This window comes from Musca autumnalis, unplaced genomic scaffold (assembly GCF_047663935.1).
Source record: "Musca autumnalis isolate F117 unplaced genomic scaffold, ASM4766393v1 scaffold_4, whole genome shotgun sequence".
Classification (NCBI taxonomy): Eukaryota; Metazoa; Arthropoda; class Insecta; order Diptera; family Muscidae; genus Musca; species Musca autumnalis.
The window spans coordinates 144,904,789-144,927,910 of NW_027411977.1; the positions used below are offsets into that span (position 1 = coordinate 144,904,789).

The 23,122-nt window shown below is 34.2% G+C and overlaps 1 protein-coding gene across 2 annotated transcripts in view; it reads left to right on the forward strand.

The window, feature by feature from the left end:
• LOC141402111 (bifunctional heparan sulfate N-deacetylase/N-sulfotransferase-like) overlaps positions 1–23,122 on the forward strand; it is a 192,647-nt gene that overhangs the window by 63,839 nt on the left and 105,686 nt on the right. Inside the window, exon 2 of one of the 2 annotated variants that reach the window (XM_073982789.1) lies at positions 7,624–7,819. In XM_073982789.1, the coding sequence (XP_073838890.1) occupies positions 7,624–7,819 (196 nt within the window). The remainder of the gene's footprint in view (positions 1–7,623; positions 7,820–23,122) is intronic. The other variant, XM_073982790.1, reaches the window with a different exon arrangement.

Consider the following 23,122-nt stretch of genomic DNA (forward strand, 5'->3'; position numbering starts at 1 on the left):
GAATGCGTTTTGTAGACATTACTCTCTGTATAGAAAGGTAATGATGAGTTTAAGCCAATTGGGGAATACTCCAGACTTAAACAATCAAAAAAGTAATCTTTATCGAAAAATAGAAAAAATATGTTGCTCAATCTTTAATACAGATCATTTTCGGATGTTTGATCCGAATTTCTCAATAATAGACTTATTTATACAGCTGCAAAATATGTAAAAAACATGCTATAAAAAACGATCAACTCAAATGAACTCCCAACCGAAGTTTGGGAATTTTGCTCGCGAGAAAAAAAAAACGAATCAAAATATGCATTTAGAGTGTGTGCCGATTATTCGCCCGATTTTCGAAAACAAGCGCAGGGAAATGTTCAAAGACCCCTAAGATCTTGCTGATAATCAGTTCAACTATAGGGGAAATTTAGAGAAATCGGTAAATTTTCTGATTAAACGTCAGAAAACCTCGAAAAAATCTGTTATTAGAGCACTGGGCAAAAATTGTTAGATGGGATGTTTTTCCCCAGCTTTCAATTCGACTTCACTACATTGTGGCTGGGATAGTTAACTTCCCTAAAAATTTGGATAGCTAAAAGTTTGGCATTTTGTTTTCCCAATCTGTGCACGAACATAAACTTATCAAGATCGTCTGTAGTTTGTTCATCGGACCCTGTTAATTTTTCATATTTACGAATTGTTCAGTAGTTATCCCGACCCGACCAAACTAAACACTTCTTATATGCCGGGCTTTAACATAATCGTGTCAATGTTGAATGTTTACCGAAATCACACATGGCTTTGAACACTTTTGATCTTATTGTCGTTCGAAGACGGTCTTTTACTCTCTGAATAGAGACAATGTGTAGATCTGTTTCCTAAGGTTATTTTCCACGACTTGACATGGGGAGAATATCTGGGTACCTATTCTGTAACTTTTTAACAACTTCACTCATTGTTTATTTTACAACAATTTCATTTGTTTGTTCTGTAGTTGTTACAAAAACAAAAGAAATTTTAACAACTTTTCAATCGATAAAAGTTACAGAATAGGCCTACTGGTTTTATTATTATCAAAAACAAAGTTTTACTAAGCAATGATCTCCAGGAGCAAACCCACATTCCTTTGAAAAATATACAGATTTTTATTTACTTATTTATTTATTTACTAGCAGACCCGCGTTGCTGGTCCGTTGTATTGAGTTTTAATGACAACTTTTTATGCACTTTATTCTTTACAATTCAAACCGAGTTATTCATTAAGGATTTTAAATTTATCAAAAGTTTAGGATTTATTATCGCTCATATCCTCTATCTTTATTCTAAAGCTATCTAATTATAAAAGTTTAAAAAAATTGTAAGGACGAATTATCCCCCTTATTCAAACTTATATGTTTTTAGTTTTTCATGGCTAATGGACCGTTGAACCTCACCATTTAATGAAATTTGTAAATATATCGTTTTTCTTAATAGGGGAGATGACGTGCCACCTCCGAAATTAATGTCTACATGTACCACGGCACATTCCACAAGATTTCATGAAAATCGGTTAGTTAGTTTTCGAGATATAACATACTTAAAAAGTGGTTGGTACTTCGGGCACCAAGAAAGAACATGTGATCGAAGACGCAACCACCGTTGTCTCGATAATTAATTTGCAAGCCGATGCACACATAAGTTCAGCAAATATAGCGATTATAAAACAATAGACCCCCCCGAAATTCATCAACAAACATATATCATTTTGGACCACGGGACGTTTCTGAACATTTTCTGAAAATTTTATGAAATTAAGATCGGTAGGTTTGGAAAATAATGTATTGAAAAGAGTGGGCGTGGTCATCAGTTTTCAAGATAAAACATATTTAAAAAAGTGTGATTTTGTCTCCAAATATGAACATAGGCTCGGAGACACAACCCCACTGTCTCCCAAAATTAATGCTGAAACCGATATAATCAAAAGTGTAGCATATACATATAGCGTTTAAAAGGCGTGGGGAAGGTACCCCTCCTCCTCCGAAATTCATAAAATGTACATTACCACGGCGACCCTTGAGCATTTGCTGCAAATTTCATGGAAATCGGTTTAATAGTTTTGAAGATATAACATATTTAAAAAAATAGGTGTGTTCGAGTCATTAGGTACCAAAGAAGTACATAGATTCTAGATTAATTCGTAAATTTTCAAACCGATACGATATGGCTATGACCCATTCCCCATTCGGTCCAGCCGTTATCAAGTGATGCAATTACCAACGAACAACATTTGTTTTATATTTATAGAGATATAGAATTTTTAAAAAATAGGGTAAATTGGAAGTTTTCCGCCCTTCCGAAATTCAACAAAATATGTAGCCTATTTTCACCGGGCGCCTCCCTGTACATTCCCTGACAATTTCGGAAAAATCGGTTCAGTAGTTTTTGCAGAAAAAAATGCTCTTTCCATACAATGCTTTATTGTCTTTACTTCAATTATTTACACAAGACTTCAGTTTAGTTACTTTACTTTTTACTTACACTTACGGTTTAAGATCGCGTTATAATTCACAACTATCTATGCCCACCCGCGACGCTCTCGTATTTATACCCGCTTGCGTGTGTATATACTCTTCCAGCCCCCTAATCTGTGAGGTTTTACAATGATCAGGCGAAATGCTAATGCTTGCTTAATGTAAACAACACATCAATGCGCCACCGGTAGTAAATACGAGGGAGTACGAGGTGTTACAAAGACGTCACAATATAGAAGCATAATTGAGAATGAGAATGAATGAGAGACAGAACAAAAACAATTTAGCTAAGTAAAGAGTGTAAATTAAGACTAAGCGATAATTTCATGATTGATAATAGTTGTTGTTGCAGAACTGATGCGAATAAACTAAATACTTAACAAAAATGTAAGATACAATTCAAATTCTTAAATTAACAGTTACATTCGTAACAATAGCTTCGTTCCCGTACTTTTTAATGGTAAAACTCGTAAAAGAGAGAACTGCAAACAATTTGTTCTCACACACAAGTTTTTTGAAATAGTTCGGGAACGGAAAAATGGAAAATACGTCAAAAAAACTGGAACAAATGTCAAAGTCGGCGTATCAGCCAATCAGACGCCGGCAACCATGTTACTATTTTTTTACTCGCCCAAATTTGTCGTGTAAAAAGTTTTTAAAGAGAGCGTCATTCAGCGCCATTTTTGTTTAAAGAGAAGTGAACATTTTACAACTTTTTTGTGTACGGGAACGCTTTTTTGAGTAAAATGTGTAAAAGTCGTAAAAATTGTAAAAACTTTTTAGTTCTGGAACACAGCTAATATGTATGTATGTATGGTTGCGACACGTCATGTATTATTTTCATTGTTTCATAAGGGACAGAGGGATCGTTTAGACCAGGCCTGCTCAGACACATACAAACACATTTTGTAATTGTGTTGGTTTTGAAATACACAAATTTCAATTTTCCTTTGTCTCTCTGTATACTGTGAGAAATATCGTAACAGTTTTTTTTATTTTATATTTCAAAATATAGAGTAGAATAATTATTTTATTTTGACCAAATTTGACTGTTGATGTTATAATTTGTTGCAAATCAAGTTCGTGACAAACCAAAGTGCGTTGACAAACCAAACACTCTAATTTGCCGTAAAAATTTTAGGCAAATAAAAATTCGTATTCAGTATCTTCATTCATTTTTTCAGTGTACGCATATAAATTCATAGACAAATTCGAAAACAGAACCTTCCTCATTGAATGTTCAATAGAGACTGATTTTTAATTTTGAAAATATTCAAAACAAAAACAAAAGCTCTCTTTTTAAATTGTGTGTGTGAGAAAATTGACACACACCGACAGCTCAGGTGCGCACCTTGAGCAGGCCTGGTTTAGACTACAAAAATACATTTTTCTTAAAAAAATCAATAGTTCAATGTATTTCATTACGTCTAATCAAAGATATTATAAAAACTTCAAAAACCCGTACAGCATAATCTATTATGATTTGAAAACTTTGCCACCATGATTGCAACATTTTGTGGCATGAAAGGTAAACGTAGTTCTTTACAAACAAACCAAAACAATAAAGGAATTACCAAGGACATTGAAGAAATAAGACTAGTCAAAATGCATGCAGAAATAATGCAGGTTAAAGGTAATTTAAAATCGCAATCTAGGATTACAAAACGTATCAAAGAAAAAATGTTATTTTACCATATCGTAAAATTACATTACGTTAAATTCAAAAGCCATTCACTGAAGAATGATAGCAAAAAAATGTCTTATCTTGTTGTATTTATGTCTTTGGAAAAATCAATTTGCATGAAGTGAGAGGTCAAGAGTTGGGTTTCAAGTTTTGTTTTCGTAATTTGTCCGAACATGTCCCCAGAATTTTAAACATAGACCAAAAAATAAATTTGGATATTTTTTCCACAAAAGTTATGGTCAATTTTAAACGCACTATCCTTGACCAAAACTCTTACGTAGTGCGAAAATTTTTCAGTATTGAACTATAACTACGACCCACTATGTCGCGAGATCATATTAATTGTGGCCACAAATAGAAGGAGTTATCGTAGGTGCATCAATTTTGGTACACGCACCTATTATTGACTTATAATTTTCAGGGCAAAAAAACTGGGATGGTCGGTCCACGTTTTGATATAGCCCCAATAGAACCGTACCTCCCGTTTCAGTATATTGAAAGTTTTAGTCACAATCACCAACCAAAAATTACTAAAATTTGGTGGTTACTCTTCGGCAGAGGTGTGAAACATTCCAACAGAGAATTGTGGGTTTAGGTCCACGTTTTGATACAGCCCCATAGAACGGTACCTCCCGATTATCGGTATTATGAAGCTTTTAGCATCATTATTACACCAAAATTGCTGAAATTTGGTACTAAGTCTTCGTTGGGGGTATGAAGCTTTAACCTTGAAATTTGTCATATACCCCCCATAGGATGGTATCTCCCGATTTTCGGTATTTTGGAAGTTGTAGCCTCATTATCTCACCGAAATGGCTGCAAATTGGTATTTAGTCTTCGTTGGGGGTTTATAACTTTCAACCTGAAATCTGGCGGTATAGGTCCTCGTCTTCATATAGCCCCCCATAGAACCGTACCTCCCCATTTTAGGAATTTTGAAGGTTATAGCCTTAATATCCACCCGAAATGACTGAAATTTGGTGTTCAGTCTTCATATTTTTTGTAAGCTTATTGAATACATCAAACTCTTGTCTTTAAATATGAGAATATTCCTTTAAAAACGTTTTTTGAACGATTAATGGATATTTCTCGTTTTAAAGCAAGGTTATTACGTACTTAATAAGCCCACAAAAACATATCGCTCATTTACTAAAAGAGTGACACATTTCAAAAAAGCCAGTTTCGAGAAAAACGAGTTTTAAGTTCGCGATTGAAATTTGACTTCCAATCTTAAAAAAATTATTACACAAAAACTAAAATAACTACTTGGACCATATTTTGCAAGCAGCTAGCCAAATATCAGTGCTAAATTTATGTGCAAGATCAAGCATGATTTGAGTAGTTATAGTGCTTCATAAACTCAAAAAACTGTTGTGTTGAATTATGCGAAGCTCGTAGTAAATGAGCTGTAACTCGTTGAGTTTTAGAGATATCAGCATGAAAATTTGACACAGGATAAAGTAGAACTCGTTGAAAAAATAGAAATAACTAACTCAGAAAACGCATTTTTTGAGTTATGCCTCTTTTTGAGTTAATGAGCGATATGATGATCGGTTCATTCGTTTTCGCGCTATAGCCAACACCGCAAAACGCTTTGTTAAAAAAGGGGTTTTTTAAAATTACTTTAAATATTAAAATTTTGGAGCATAATACAAGTCATTAATTTTAGTAAAATAAGGACAAAAATACATATTTCCAACAATTATCGGATTTGAACCTTCACATGGACAAAGCTATTTGACAAATCAATACCATCATTGAAATTCCTTCAAATTGAAATGTTTACTATAAATTCTCATCAATAAATTTGTATTCCGAAGTACTTGATTTTTACCATTTTTGGTCACGGTCGTGACACTGTGCGACCTCTAGCGTGATTATGATTACACTACACACAATTAAAACTAAAGGATCCCAGTATATACTAGCCTGTAACTTTGTTATCTGACAACGTACATCAACATACATATTTGCATCAATGCAAAGGTCAGGAGTTCCTCTTCTAAATATTTAAGCCGCTAAATATTATCTAATCTTCGTGGTAAATTGGAAGCTTCTTCCTTGACGTAAACTCAAAATTTACTTAAATTTTTCCGCCTATCAGACATTATTGCGACCTACAGAACCGCTATAAAAAAGTCTGTTTTTGGCCCATTTTATCCCCTTAATATTTTGCGATCATCGCCAAAAAACTATAGGGGTCTATTCTGGTCTGAACCCGACCTCCATAAAAAATTTTATGACGATTGGTCTTTAATTGCGGCCTGGAGTTTTATTAAAATTTTTAATAGACGGACCGACACACGGACAAACTTCTCAAAATCGCTTTATCTCGTCGAGATATGAATTTTGGTATACCACATGTGGGGTCTACGACGAATATTTCGCATTGTGGTGCAGGATATAATTAACATATTAAATTTTGCAAAGTTAACTTTTTGTTTTCCTCACAAAAAAGTTTTCTTCCCTACTTCCAACTAACATTCGTATAGTGCATATGACCTAATGTATTGTTGATGAATATGTTCGGTTTGCAATAACATGACATTGGTCGCTATTCCCATTAACATGAATTGCTGCGGACAGAGATTTAACCCGACTATTAATTGAACAATCAAACAATCGTGCCCTTACATGTAATGTGATCCTAGTCTCGTTGTACGTTTTATTTTTCTGTTTTTGCTTGGCATGAGCTGTGTTCCTTTACATACCTGAGGTTACAATTTTTACCATTTATTACCATTTTTAACCTGCAAAGCGTTCCTTAACCCCAAAAAGTGGTAAAACTGGCAGCAATTTTTAAGAGAGTGAAAGAGGACAGTGAGAGCATATGCCTTTATCTTCTACCACAGGCTACCAGCAAAATTTCTGCAGGTAAAAAATGGTAGAACTGATTTTTCGACTTTTGTTTGACGATTATTTCACAATGAAGAAAAAATGGACGAAGAACAGAAAAAAAAGTCGAACGCTGACAAAACTAATTTAAAAACTGCGAAATAAAAGACGAAAATTTTATTTTATATGTTTCTTTTTGACATTGCTACCAGATCTACCATTTTTCCGTTCCTTTACTTTTCTGGTAGAAATGTTCATGAGAGAGTAATTTTGAGAAATTTTGACACTTTTACCACTTTTACCATTAAAAAAGTAAAGGAACAAAGCTACGGTTAGTGTTCATGGTAACATCAGTAGCTCTGCCTGTCTGCCTAACCTTACTGTTTGCCCGCAGTTATCGGACAAAGACAAATAAATCGCCAAAACCACCATGTCTTTTTTTATGTGTTTTTGTGGTTTTATTTATGCGCATTGTAACGCCACAATATTTGATTTGTAGTTTTCGAATTCTTTGTATTTGTTGTAATTTTTCACTGCATCAACTATTTTCACGTTGTTTTATTTGTATGTGTTCATTTAGTTTTTTATTCTCTTTATCTTTTATTACAGTTTTATACAGCGTGACACTCGGCCAACGCCAATCATCAAATGCCGCATGGGTAGTGGGAAACATGCGAGTAGAGGTGTTTCGCCTGCACCGGATCATCGTACTGAACCGCGTCTACGTATAGACCTAAAGTTATTGGTGTTTGTGGAAACAACCTATTCAGGATTGCGGAATTGTTGGTTTATAATCGTAAGTAAAGTGAGTATCTACAGTGTCGACCAAAACGAAAGCACCCCCTCAGTACATTTTTAAAAACGTTAATTTTTTAAGAAAACAAAGTTGTACATTTTTTGTGTGTTTCTTTTTATTTATATTTTTATTATCGGAAAATACAAAGATAAGCTATTCAGAATTTAATAAATAAAAGTTAAAATTCAAAAACATTTTTGGTCGCAAATATAAGCCGACAAAACTAAAGCATCCCCAATTCGAGGTATAACAAAAACTATTGAAATCAATATTGCGCTGCGTATCCTTTATTCTGGCATAGAGGATATAAAATTAGTAATTATTTCAGGTGAAAATACAGTGTAGTTTTCTGAGTACTGTGCTGTTTTCTGATGAATCTAAGTTGATTTTAACGGATTCGGATGGCATAAGGCGTAGATCAAATGTGCAACGGTGAAACATAATGGTCTAGGGAATTTTTTCTGGGCATGGGATGGACCAATTCATAAAATTAATGGAATTATGGATCAAGTATCGTATCAAGTAAAAGACGTGATGTTGCATTATGCTGAAGAAGAGATGCCACTTAGATGGACATTCCAGGAAGATAACGAGCCAAAGCAGGTATCGAAGTTGTTAAGGAGTGATTCCAAAACAATTCGTCAGAAGTTCTCCATTTGCCCGCCCAATCCCCTGATCTTAGCTTTCGATGGGGACTTGTGGGTGATCGTTAACTCAAAAATCAACCGAAAAAATTGCAAAACCAAAGAAAATTAATTTGAAGCCGCAAAAATAACCTGGGAAGCAATATCGCCTGCAGTAATAATTTAATATCATCTATGCCTAAACTATGTGCTTGTGTTATCCAGAATAAAGGATACGCAACGAAATATTGATTTCAATAGTTTTTGTTGTACCTCGAATTGGGGGCTGCTTAAGTTTTGTCCGCTTATGTTTGAGACCTAAAATGTTTTTTGAATTTTACCTTTTGTTTATTAAATTCTGAATTCCTTACGTTTGTATTTTCCAATATTAGAGATTTACTTATGTCTATATAAAAAGAAAAATGCAAAAAATACAACTTTATTTCGTACAAAAATTACCATTTAAAAAAAATATACTAAGGGATGCTTTCGTTTTGGCCGTCACTGTATACCTAAGTTATATTGTTTATGGATATGTAGACATCAATTTGAAGTATTTTCTAATTTTAAGTAATACAGGAGGCTTGCATTCCTTTGTGCAAAACCTTTGTTTAAGAAATCAATACCAGCCATCGTGCTAAGGGGGTGGTAAAGAAAATGCGAGTTAGGAAAATAAACCGCAATTGAAAAATGTTTTGTGGTTTGTGAGTATATACATTCACGCAATCTCCAATCCTTTGTTATGAGTGTTCACATTTCAATTAATTATATCGCCTGTTACGTACGAAAAGGTCGTAAGTCCATTTTTAGACATTTTTCAGGAGGAAGAAATAATATTCCACCGCTTGCTGTATTAAAGATTATTATTATTATTATTATTATTATTATTATTATTATTATTATTATTATTATTATTATTATTATTATTATTATTATTATTATTATTATTATTATTATTATTATTATTATTATTATTATTATTATTATTATTATTATTATTATTATTATTATTATTATTATTATTATTATTATTATTATTATTATTATTATTATTATTATTATTATTATTATTATTATTATTATTATTATTATTATTATTATTATTATTATTATTATTATTATTACTATTATTATTATTATTATTATTTTTATTATTATTATTAAAGTTAAAGGATTTCAATCGGTCACGTTGAAAAAAATTAATTTTTAGGCGCTTCCAACTGCGCCTATTATTAAATGAAACACAGGTTATTCACTTTTAAAGGATTAAATAAATCACTTTTAATTATCTTCAACATTTACAATTATTTTAAATCTCACTTCAAAATTATTTACTTTAACTAGTTAGCCTCATGGATCATGTTCCACCAACATGCGCCAGTATGCAGACGCTGATAATGCAAAAGTTGTTTCTCATGGTTTGCAATATTGTAACTGGATCGGAAGCGCTTGTTTAGTTAGAACGTGGAAATAGCTTATGCTGCGGAATTAATTTTTGGCACAGTGTCGCCAACGTCGTTAACTCCTCCCTCCTTAAATATCGGCGTCCCGCAGATCTGTGAATCTACGGTGGGGAATTGGACACGTAACTTTGGGAGATTTAATTTCCTTGTTTGTTGGTACCACAGCCATCCAATGCAAAAGGTAACTGAGGCAATGAACATAGCGTTAATTCCAATGGTACCATTAAATCTTACTCCCAACTGGTTCAATCGGTTGATGTTATTTAGGCCCATCTCATGGACATATTCTATGTCAAGCAGCAGGTCGTTATGTGTAATATTTGCTAGCACTGGTGGTAAGGCTTGAACCTCCGTGATGGAAGTGCTCGAGTAAGAATGATTCCCGATAGTCACCGACTCATTGGAAAGTTGTAGATGGTATGTGCCATTAAGAAACTCTTTTTTGCTGTTCGACTCTATGAAGCCCTTGTAGTTTGTCATGTAGATAACGTTGTCACTCAATAATTCAACAATTTCTTCTTGGGTGTGTCTATATTTACATTTCGCCGATCCGCCTCTAAGAATGGTGTTAAGGCAGTCCCCTTCTTCTAATTTAATCAGGGATGATCTTTTACAAACTGTCGAATTGTTTATAAAAAGGCAGTTATCCTTGATACCATAAGTCTCAGCTTCACTAACAAGGACCCTCTCGAATGACAGATATATTTGCTTTCCGTCATCAATAGTAGCTCTTGTGAGAAGCAAATTATAAAACTGTTTCCCAATTTTTGGTATTGACAGGATGTACAATAGTAGTGAACCGTTCGTGTAAATTGATGGGATTCCATATTCCACTGCCTCTATTGCATTGCCATAAGGTAGCGTCTCAACTCGTCAATTACTCTATTTATCTCCGATTGGTCCAGCAAATTTGTATTGACAATTCCGCTCTTAGCCAACTGGCAGGCTCGGACAATTTCATTTATTTCATTCCTCAAAATAATGACCTCGTTGATGGTATTTTGTTCTTTTAAGGTATAGTCTTTCCCACTCGTGATATTATTCATTCTGGTGATTATTTCATTAATCTTCTTTGTAACCTGGTTTGTCTTCTGCTGGAGCTCCTCGTTAATTTTGTATTGCTCATTATTGTTTAGGATTATACTTTCTTGACTCCTTAGTATATTATCCCAATCCGTTGAATCAGGGCTTCCACCAACCCATTTCCACGCTGATCCGATCCAATTGATTGATCTAAGCGTTCTTCTTTTTACATTTATCAATGCATTAAGGCGTTCTTGCATCTGTAACATGTGGTGTAAAATGAATTCCTTGTTTTTACTTGGCGGGATGTGTCGTTCGATTAGATATGATACATTTACAGCTGCGTCTATGTATTGTTCCAAGTTGATGACATGTATGATCTTGAAGTTCCCATCTACTATCCATCCATTACCAATCTTCAAAGAAACCAGCGGTGTTTTGTACTGATAGATTTGCAGGCAATTCACAAAAGCAATCAGGTTGAATGCGATGAAGAGAGTTATTCTGAGATGCATGATTATAAAAAATACTTTCTGAAAATAATATAAGTTAATTATATCAATAAAGATTGGGCGATGTCATGATGATGAAATGTGTAGATGAAGAATGATTAAATATTTTTCTTCTTTTTTTTTTTAATCTTCTTTCAGAATTTACATATAAACTTTTCTCTTTTCATATAATTGGATAATTTTTTCTTGATACATTATTATTTCCTTATTAATCTTCAAATTCAGAGTAATTATCTGCCTTCTAGTGAATGAACAAACAATAGTCTCTTAAGCCATGGACCAAGTTTGATTATCACAATCGGTATAAATTACTACTGCAAAGATTTTTTTGGATTTGTATATTTTTATTCTTTTATTTTTCCTCATTGCAATTCTTGCTTTTCGGTGACTGTCCTTTTTCTCGAGCTTGCCATGGGGACTTCGTATTAGTCCGGTTTAGTCCAGAGCAGGCATGCCTCCCTCGACCTACTAGGGTACGATTTATCCATCCCACTTACAGGAATGCTCTTGTTATGACAGTTATGCTTAGTTAATATTTTTATTTTATTTCAGTTTAATGATAAGGGTTTCCTTTTTTGTTCAATTCTTCGTTATTACGTTTTGGTTCTTTGTCAGCCAAGTCATGGATAGTTCCTTGGTTTACATTGAACGCTAAATGATGACCTTATATCATACCGCCATCGCATCCGTAGCCCGCGATGCGACTCGTCATTCTATAATATTAGTGCATCACCCGGAAGCTGCCTACCTGAGCTGATTTTCTTTTATTTTGCTTTATTTTTATATGTAAGTGAGTGAAACAAAAAGGAGCTGTTACAATTTAATATTTTTCTTTGGACTTTGTCCATTTATATACTTTATATGTTCCTTGTGAATCCTTCTTCCGCTCCTTGTCAACACCGTTACCCTATTATCCTTTTCAACTATTTCCTTTCTATATAATGCTTTGTTTTTTCCTTTGATTGTTTTGATAGCAACATATATTCTATCACCCTTTCTATATTTTTTTGGGCTCTGCCTTTTTTTATTCATTCGTGCATTACGAGTTGTCATGTGTCTTTTAAGTAAGAGTCTAAGATCCGAGTTAACTTTCCTTTGTTCTGATAAAAGGTTTTCATAATTCGCTTTACCATTTCTATTAAAAAATAAGTCACATGGTCTTTTCTTTGTTGTTGAATGAATGGTATTATTATATCTATCGACACAGACTTCAATTAATTCCCTTACTGACAGATTTGGGTATTCAGCCCTTAAACATCTATAAATTTCAATTATCGTCGAGTGTAGTCTCTCAACCTGCTCGTTCACCTCGCTTCTTTGTACCGGCGTAAGATAAAATTTAATACCTAAAGACTTGATGAACGTTTCAATTAAAGGGCTTAAGAAGCTGCGTTCGTTATCAGTAACAAGAATTTTTGGCACCGTGAAATAATGCAAAACTTTAACTAATTTTCCGCACTTGGATCAATGATCTGTCCTTAATAGCAAAGAATTTAGCGAATTTGGTAAACTTGTCTATGCAGGTAATGAATTTTTGTCCTTGAATTTCCATGATATCCATGTGGAGGATTTCGCATGGAAATTTGGGATCAGGTGTTTCTTGGCGATGTATTTGTGGAGGTTTTCAGTCGTACTTGCATCTATTACAAACGTCACAGCTAGCAACATATATCCTAATATTAGCGCGCATATGCGGGAAGTAGAATTGCTCTAAAATTTGTTCACAATTTTCCCTGGGATTACGATGAGCTCTTCTATGCTCGGCTTCGATTATTTCAAATTGACGTTCTTTCGAAGTTATATCTGTAACTAGCCTCTGTGTTATTCTCACTTTATATTTAGAAAAATGATCAATATAAATTTCCTGTATGTCACCAAGAAGACTTTCTGGTGCTTTTATTCCGTTAAGGATATTTGGTCGAAGTTTTTCCTTAAACAAAGTTATAAGTTTTTCTTGCTACCAATTTTTCGAGGAAATGAAATGTCTTGTATAACCACGGTGTGGTTCTTCAATCGCTGTCATGTCCATTCCGAATCTTAGTATAATTTGATTCTTAAACACGTTTATAGGTACCACCACATGGGGTATCAAGTCAGAGGCATCTTGTTCTGCACTGTGAACTGTTGCCGCTGAAGAAAGATCATCGTCCTCTCGCCCCTCTGAAGCAGTTCGGGTCTCATCCGAATTCGTTGTCATTCCTTCACTAGCCGTCTCAGTAGAAGAGTGATACAAATTATTTGAGGCACTTTTTAACCTTGAGAGGGCATCAGCCACAGGGTTCGATTTTCCAGGCTTATAAATCAACTCGTGGTTATATTCTTCAATACGCGCTTTCCACCGTTTTAATTTGGCATTAAAATTTCTATTTCCTAGTGCAAATGTCAAAGGCTGATGATCAGTGTATATCTTTATTTTCTTTGCTCCGTATAAGTAATTTCTGAGATTATCAAGGGCCCATATAATAGCTAGCATCTCTTTCTCATTCGTGGCGTAATTTTCTTCAGTTTTGTTAAGAGATCGAGAGATGTATGCTATGGGTTTGTCCTTGCCGATTTCGCCTTGTGACAAAACGGCACCTAGCGCTGTTTTAGAGGCATCCGTCGTTAAATTAAACGGTTTCTCGAAGTCAGGGAAAGACAGTAGCTCTGCTGTAGTAAGCATGGATTTTAGTCTATTGAAAGACTTTAAGGATTCATCATTTAAAGTAAATGGCACTTTTTTAGACTGACTGGCTTTTACTTGGGCATGTTCTCCTCTTGTAAGGTTTGTAAGGGGTTTTGCTACTTTTGCATAATCCCGAATAAATCTCCTATAGTAGGAAGTCATTCCTAAGAAGCTCTTCAATTCTTTCAAGTTCGAGGGGGGTAACAAATTTTCGATGGACTTTACCTTGGCAGGATCCGGTTTGATTCCTTCAGAACCAACGATATAGCCAAGAAATTCCACCTCGGGTTTCATGAAATGTGTTTTGTCAAGATTCACCTTAAGATTAGCTTCGTGGAGCCTCGCAAAAATGGTATCTATATTCTTCAGATGATTTCTTATATTGTCCCCAATTACTATTATGTCGTCAATGTAGACAAAACAAATTTCCCCTATGTACTCCCGGAGGACATCATCTATCATTCTCTGAAATATAGCAGGGGCATTCTTAAGGCCAAAAGGCAATCTTAAGAATTCGTATTTACCGTTAGCCGTTGAAAAAGAAGTTTTTGGAATGTCCTTTGGGTTCATGGCTATTTGATGAAAGCCTGATGTGAGATCTATTGTAGTGAAATATTTTGCTTTACCTAGGCTAGCTAAAGTCGACGTAATATCCGGAATTGGGTAGGTATCCGAAATGGTTATGGCATTTAGACGTTTAAAGTCCACTACCATTCGATATTGCTTTTCACCATTGGGTTTTGGCTACTTGGGTACTACCCAAATTGGTGAATTATATGGACTCTTCGAGGGTCTTATTACTCCTTCCGAAAGTAATTCTTGTATTTGTCTCTCTACCTCTTCCCTCATACAGACTGGATACGGATAGCTTTTAGTATATATTGGCTCGTCTGTATTTGTCCTGATTTCTGCCTGAACGTTCGTTGATGCTAGTTCACTACCATCGAGTGGTCCAAAAAGTGGCTTGTATTTATTAATAAGGTTTTCTATTCTTGTCCTAACTTCTGGTTCATACTCTTCACCTAATACATAATTTGACTCTGTTGTTACTTTTTCTTTTAATGGTATTTTAAAATAATTTTTCAAAACTAAAACATTTTCCTTTCTATCAACTAAAGCACCCAATTCTTTAAGGGTGTCGTCCCCAATTATTCCGTCAAATGTTTTCAGCGTTGGCAAAACGTAAAATTCAACAGGTTCACTTATTCCTAAAAATTTGAAAAATGGTCCAATTACTTTCCTATCTATATCAATATCTCCTCCTACTGATCGAATCTTTACTGGTTTTTCTAAAGTTATGCTACCATGTGATAAGCGTCGGTTGCAAAAGTTCTTGTTGGAACCCGTGTCAATCAAAAAACATAAAGTAGCGCCATTAGCAGAAGGGTATTCTATATAGGGTAAGCTTGATGGCCTTCCCCCATAAAATTTATTTCGTCTACAGTTTCTTCCTGACAAGCGTCTGTCTCTGACCCATTCTCAGTCATGGGGTCTTCATCAGAAAAAGTTTCAATATGATAAAGTTTAGATTGTTTGTTCCCTGTGCTTACTTCGTATGCGCCTCTTTTTTCAGCCGTCCTAGGATGATTGATGTAATTTATCCGACGAGATTGTATTGTCCTATCGATATCCATCGGTTCGTGTTTTATGGCCGGATACCGTGGAGGTAATGTTGGCTTATCACAATTTGAATTTTGATTTACACGAAAGTTAGGATTCTTATTATATTCCCAATTTTTAGGCCGAGAATTCTGATTCTGCCATCCCGAATGCCGATGAAATGGTTTTGGAGGCCGTGAAGGCCCAGGGCGAGAATTCATTTCAGTGGGGTTCGGACCATTTGTTTTTGTCTTTGCATATATTATGTTATTTCGCATGGTTAGATTCTGCAACTCCAGACAAGCGGAATACGCTTCAGGGAGATTTCCTGGCCGCTGTATTGTAATCATACGGGAAAGGTCCGGTTTTAATCCTCGTACGAAAATGTCTAACGCTCTGTTCCTGTACGTTCCGACTAAAGCTTTTATGGTTTGCTCACTGTGGAATTCTGTCTTTAATTTATTGATAATAAGTGAAAGTTGATGATTAACTGTCGAATAGAACTCATCTACGCTTGAAGATCCCTGTGAAAGCTGATTAAGCTGATGTTCCAAGGTTTGAATATCTCGTTTATCAGCATAGTGAAGGGAAAGTATTCGTTTGATTTCTGTCCAATCACTGTCGAATATATTGTATGATACCAGAGCTGTGTCTGCAGCTCCTATAACTTTTTGGCGGACACTTTGTATAATTGCACGATAAATCGGTTTGTCTTTAACTATTTCAAAATCCTTCAGTATAGTTTCCACTGAATGAACCCAGGAAACATACTGAGTTGGATTGCCCTCAAAGGTTCTCAATTCTTTTCAACTCCGTTTAAGGGTGTCGTCCCCAATTATTCCGTCAAATGTTTTCAGCGTTGGCAAAACGTAAAATTCAACAGGTTCACTTATTCCTAAAAATTTGAAAAATGGTCCAATTACTTTCCTATCTATATCAATATCTCCTCCTACTGATCGAATTTTTACTGGTTTTTCTAAAGTTATGCTACCATGTGATAAGCGTCGGTTGCAAAAGTTCTTGTTGGAACCCGTGTCAATCAAAAAACATAAAGTAGCGCCATTAGCAGAAGGGTATTCTATATAGGGTAAGCTTGATGGCCTTCCCCCATAAAATTTATTTCGTCTACAGTTTCTTCCTGACAAGCGTCTGTCTCTGACCCATTCTCAGTCATGGGGTCTTCATCAGAAAAAGTTTCAATATGATAAAGTTTAGATTGTTTGTTCCCTGTGCTTACTTCGTATGCGCCTCTTTTTTCAGCCGTCCTAGGATGATTGATGTAATTTATCCGACGAGATTGTATTGTCCTATCGATATCCATCGGTTCGTGTTTTATGGCCGGATACCGTGGAGGTAATGTTGGCTTATCATAATTTGAATTTTGATTTACACGAAAGTTAGGATTCTTATTATATTCCCAATTTTTAGGCCGAGAATTCTGATTCTGCCATCCCGAATGCCGATGAAATGGTTTTGGAGGCCGTGAAGGCCCAGGGCGAGAATTCATTTCAGTGGGGTTCGGACCATTTGTTTTTGTCTTTGCATATATTATGTTATTTCGCATGGTTAGATTCTGCAACTCCAGACAAGCGGAATACGCTTCAGGGAGATTTCCTGGCCGCTGTATTGTAATCATACGGGAAAGGTCCGGTTTTAATCCTCGTACGAAAATGTCTAACGCTCTGTTCCTGTACGTTCCGACTAAAGCTTTTATGGTTTGCTCACTGTGGAATTCTGTCTTTAATTTATTGATAATAAGTGAAAGTTGATGATTAACTGTCGAATAGAACTCATCTACGCTTGAAGATCCCTGTGAAAGCTGATTAAGCTGATGTTCCAAGGTTTGAATATCTCGTTTATCAGCATAGTGAAGGGAAAGTATTCGTTTGATTTCTGTCCAATCACTGTCGAATATATTGTATGATACCAGAGCTGTGTCTGCAGCTCCTATAACTTTTTGGCGGACACTTTGTATAATTGCACGATAAATCGGTTTGTCTTTAACTATTTCAAAATCCTTCAGTAAAGTTTCCACTGAATGAACCCAGGAAACATACTGAGTTGGATTGCCCTCAAAGGTTCTCAATTCTTTTCAACTCCGTTTCGGTTCGTGGTCGTTGAAGGGATCCTTCGTCGGTGAGCACCGGTGACACTGCGGCAACCTGCCTACTTTCAAGACGCTCTATCCTACCTAAAACATTTCCCAATGCATTATTACTCAAACTTGCTTCTATCGTCCCTATTCTAGCCTCTACCGACTTGATCTGTTCCATAAACCGATTTATGGCTCCAGTCATAGTCGTTACCGTGGCTCTTAGTTCTTCCATTTTTTTCCGAGTTGACAAGGGGGAGGAGGAAAAAAAAATAAAATAAAATGTTCACGTACCTGGAGTTTATGAATCAGATCCTTTATGCTTTCACTTTCACTTTCTTTTAATTTTTTATTTTATTTCCTTTTTTAATATATTCTTCGAAAGATTTATAGTTTACTTATTTTGATTTATTTCTTCTTTCAATTTTTAATTTAATTTCTACTTAATATTCCACTTGCGATTTTGATTTTCTTTAGAATTTTCTTTTAATTTCCTTCCTTTTCAATTTGATTTCATTTGTAATTCAAATATAATTTTTTTAATTGTCTTTTTTCAATTTGATTTCATTGGTAATTATTTTTATTTCAAATACAATTTCTTTTTAATTTTCTTTTTTTTATTTTTGTTTTCATTGGTAATTTTTTATTTCAAATGTAATTTCTTTTTTATTTTCTTTTTTTATTTTTGTTTTGTTCGAGAGTCTTGGCTGCAGTTCGCGACGCGACCGTTTAAAACCCTTTTACTCCCCACGGAAGGTCCGTATTTATCCTGTTTGCAAATCCACTTTTATAATCGTGGATACCTACTAAGGTACGGGTTGCTTCACATTCACCTCGGTAACCTTCCGTAATTATTTTTAAATTTATTGATTACCAGGAATACCGGATTAGCGAAGGAGGAGTTAAAATTTGTGAATTAATTTAAAATTCACAGGACCACTATACACTTAAGTCAGGTCCCTGCTCGGGCGCCAGTTAAAGGATTTCAATCGGTCACGTTGAAAAAATTAATTTTTAGGCGCTTCCAACTGCGCCTATTATTAAATGAAACACAGGTTATTCACTTTTAAAGGATTAAATAAATCACTTTTAATTATCTTCAACATTTACAATTATTTTAAATCTCACTTCAAAATTAACAAACAAAATTATTTAATTAATTCAACACTAAACTCGAACACGCCATAGCCAAGACTAAATATTCTTAGCCAACTTTGTTGGCTCGTTAGCCTCATGGATCATGTTCCACCAACATGCGCCAGTATGCAGACGCTGATAATACAAAAGTTCTCATGGTTTGCAATATTGTAACTGGATCGGAAGCGCGTGTTAAAGTTAGAACGTGGAAATAGCTTATGCTGCGGAATTAATTTTTGGCACAGTGTCGCCAACGTCGTTAACTTTAATATTATTATTATTATTGTTATTATTATTATTATTATTATTATTATTATTAGTATTATTATTATTATTATTAGTATTATTATTATTACTATTATTATTATTATTATTATTACTATTATTATTAGTATTATTATTATTATTATTAGTATTATTATTATTATTATTTTTATTATTAGTATTATTATTATTAGTATTATTATTATTAGTATTATTATTATTAGTATTATTATTATTATTATTAGTAGTATTATTATTATTATTTCAATTTATTTACATTCAATACAAAGGAAGCCATTTAAGGCCAATTATACATGTATTGGAAGATTAACTTAATATAATGGTAAACTATAATAGAATAGACAGATTTAAAAAAAACTAACAATAATTAGGATGGCCCCCCAGCCATATGAATATTATAAAATTATAAATAAAAAAATAAATGATCCCATAGCAATGAGTAAATCTTATGTATTCAATTCACCATTAAAATGTGATTTCAATAATTTCTTATAGGTGGAGTAAGAATAGCAAAACTTTCTTAGCGATCTTGGAAAACAGTTCCATACACGATAAACACGTATTAGGTAAGAGTGTTCAAAAGCAGAAGTTCGAACTAATGGAACATCAATTTGTATGTTGCGTGTGGAATTAATAAAGGAGAACTCTCGAACCAAAGCTAGAGGTTGTTGAGTTCTCATTATTTTGTAAAAATGAAGAACTGTACGCAGATTAATGTAATCCCGACAATTGCTACCAAGAAAAACAGATGTTAATTGGAAGGCACGAACATGTTCATGGATACCCAACTGAAAAATATATCTTAAAATTGTTCGCACTATTAGTTCAATCCTATCAAGATTGTAAGACCAAGTTCCTGAAAAAACTTCAATGCCATAATTTAATACGGACATTAATAATGAACGGTGTAAAAGATTTAAGGCTATAAAGTCTTCTCACTCTTCTAGAAATGTCATTAATATGATCAGTAAAAAAAGTTGCGAATCGAGAGTTAAACCAAGACATTTTAAGGAGTCTACGAATTCAATATTTTGTCCATTTAGTGAAATATTGCAATGAAAATTAGGTTGATTTCGTGGATGAAAATACAAAGATTTAGTCTTCGCAGGGTTTATTTCCAACTTGTTACAAAATAATAAATTTGAAACGAAGCTAAGGTGGGAATTTACGGATGTTTCCGAAGAATAATAACGAAACAGTAGGAAAATGTCGTCTGCGAAAACATAAGGCTTACATATAGAGCTTTCTAGTGCATCTACGACATCATTAATATAGGCAAGAAAGAGTATGGGTCCTAAAATCGACCCTTGCGGTACACCAGAAGTCACGTTACCAATACCAGAATTTAAACCATTAAAAGAAACATACTGCTTACGCTCAATTAAAAACGAATAAACTAATTTACATGCTGTTTTAGAGAACATAAATTTATCTCTCAATTTTTGGAGTAAGATTACATAATTGACACGATCAAACGCTTTAGAGACATCTAAAGATACCAACATACAATTAGCATGGTCCTCAATATGCTTTCTTATGGAATCAGTGATTGCTAGTAAAGCCGATGTAGTGTTGTGGTTTTTGCGAAAAGCAAACTGGCATGGACTAAAAATAGAGTAACGTTGGCAATGTTCAAGAATTTGGGTTTTCATTACGTTCTCAAGAATTTTTGACATAGACGGAAGTACAGAAATTGGCCTGTAATTGTCTAATGAGTTCTGTCCACCCTTAGAGATAGGGATCACCCGAGCAAGTTTCCACGCAGATGGAAAGCATGAAACAGTAAGAATTGCGTTAAAGAAATGTAGAACATAAGCTGAAATAGCCGGAAAAATCAGTTTTATAAATTTAATTGGAATTTGATCATAACCAGATGAATTTGATTTTATAGAATTAAGTGCAAGAACCAAGTCATATTTAGTTATGGAATGAAAAGAGAAAGATGAATCAGTAACATCAATAAATTCTTCAAAGTTGAAAGAAGTACCATCTGGTGGGGACATGTTATTAAGAAAATTTTTTCTAATGGCTTCAACATCAATGTCTTCACCAACAGAAGCTTCTTCCCGACCAATGCAACCTAAATGCCGTAACTTTTTCCACATTTGTGAGCCGTTTACATTAGAAAACATTCTACTTCCAAAGCGAAAACGAGCTTTCCATATAGTGGACTTAGCCTTATTTCTAAGACGAGTATAATTTTTCCAATTAAGCTCTGTTGGATTCCTAAGATAAGCACCATAAGAAGAGTCTCTATCTCTTCTGGCTACCTTAACTTCAGATGTGTTCATCCAAGAATTATCATTAGTATTACGTTTAAATCTAACCGTAGGAACATATGAATGAAGTATATCAATAGCCGTATTTAAAGTAGATAGCTGAGAGTTCACATCATTAGAATGATATATTGAATCTAAATCAACACCAATATACGTGTCAGCAATGTTATCAATTCTGAAATTATTGTAATCCTTTAATTCAACCCAATCACTTCTCACCTGAGATACAAAATCTAAAGAATAAAAATAAAACTGTGATAAGATGAAAAAAAATGGATATTGTATCTGGGTGTTATGGGCAACATATGACGGTTTGCTAGTTAGAAAGTAATCAATCAAAGAGGTGCGATTTGTGGGCACATTAACATGCGTAGGTAAAGAATTATGGATGCAGTTAAAACCACATCTAGCTGTAAGAGACCGAAAAGTGACAGATCTGAAAGGATCGAATAAATTATAGTTAAAATCTCCCATTACCAAAATGTTAGGGAATCTGTCAAATAAATCTGAATGTAGGTTTTCAAAAACATCAATGGCACCGGTTGGCAAATAGACCACACCAACAACAAATGATGTATTAGTACCAAAAACTTCAACAAATAACGACTCACATTCACCAAATTGTACGCCTCTGAAAATAATTTTATAACGCAAATGCCTAGAAATGTACAGACAAACGCCACCACCATGGCGAGAAACACGATCATTTCTGATCAAGTTGAAGTTAGGAACTGAAAGTGTGCTTGAAAATATTGTAGGCTTGAACCAAGTCTCTGAAACACCAATGATGTCTAATCCGGAATCACCAAAAACATTTTTGAATTCATCCAGCTTGACACTGGAGTTAGAAGGACAGAGGCTTTTAGCATTGATATGTCCAATATTTAAGTTTCTTGAAAAAGATGAGGTGATATTTTTTTTTATCATAATGTTGTCATTTGCTATAGGACCAAGATTAATGTCAGAAGTCATAGAGCTTAAGACAATATTCATATATTTGGGGGAACGGAATAACCAAAGTTGAATCTAATTCAAAATAAAACATTGAAAACATTTTCAATATGAAAAACAAATCCATTTTTAGCGAATTAACCGCTTAATTGAAAAACAAAAAATATTAAATTGAAAAAACATTATGAAAAAGATGAGATGAAAAACCTTATAAAAGAAAAATGAATTATATATAAAACTGGTGGTTTCTAAAAAAATCAACACACTGGTGAAGGTTGAGTTCCTTAGGGCTTTGATTCTGCATGAAAAGTTTCACTTTAGGTAATTCACGATTGATGATGTTATGTCCTGAGATTTTGCCTTCTTTCTTCATCTTGAAACAGATTTTGTGAATTTTGTTAGCTAGACTAGACAAATTATCATTTAAATAAACACGTGTCTCCACAGATCCGCCCAGGACATCAGATAACTTCAGAGATTTAGATTTGTAGTAGGCAGCCATGATTTCATCTCATTTAGGAATATTCTTGAACCTGATCAGAACAGACCGACAGTTTTTGATGTACACGACATTATCAACATGCTCTGGAGCAATACCCACTTCAAGAGCAGCACAAATATGTATAACAATATCTTTCAGATCGTTAATGTCACTAGGAATGCCGGTTATAATCATGTCGGCT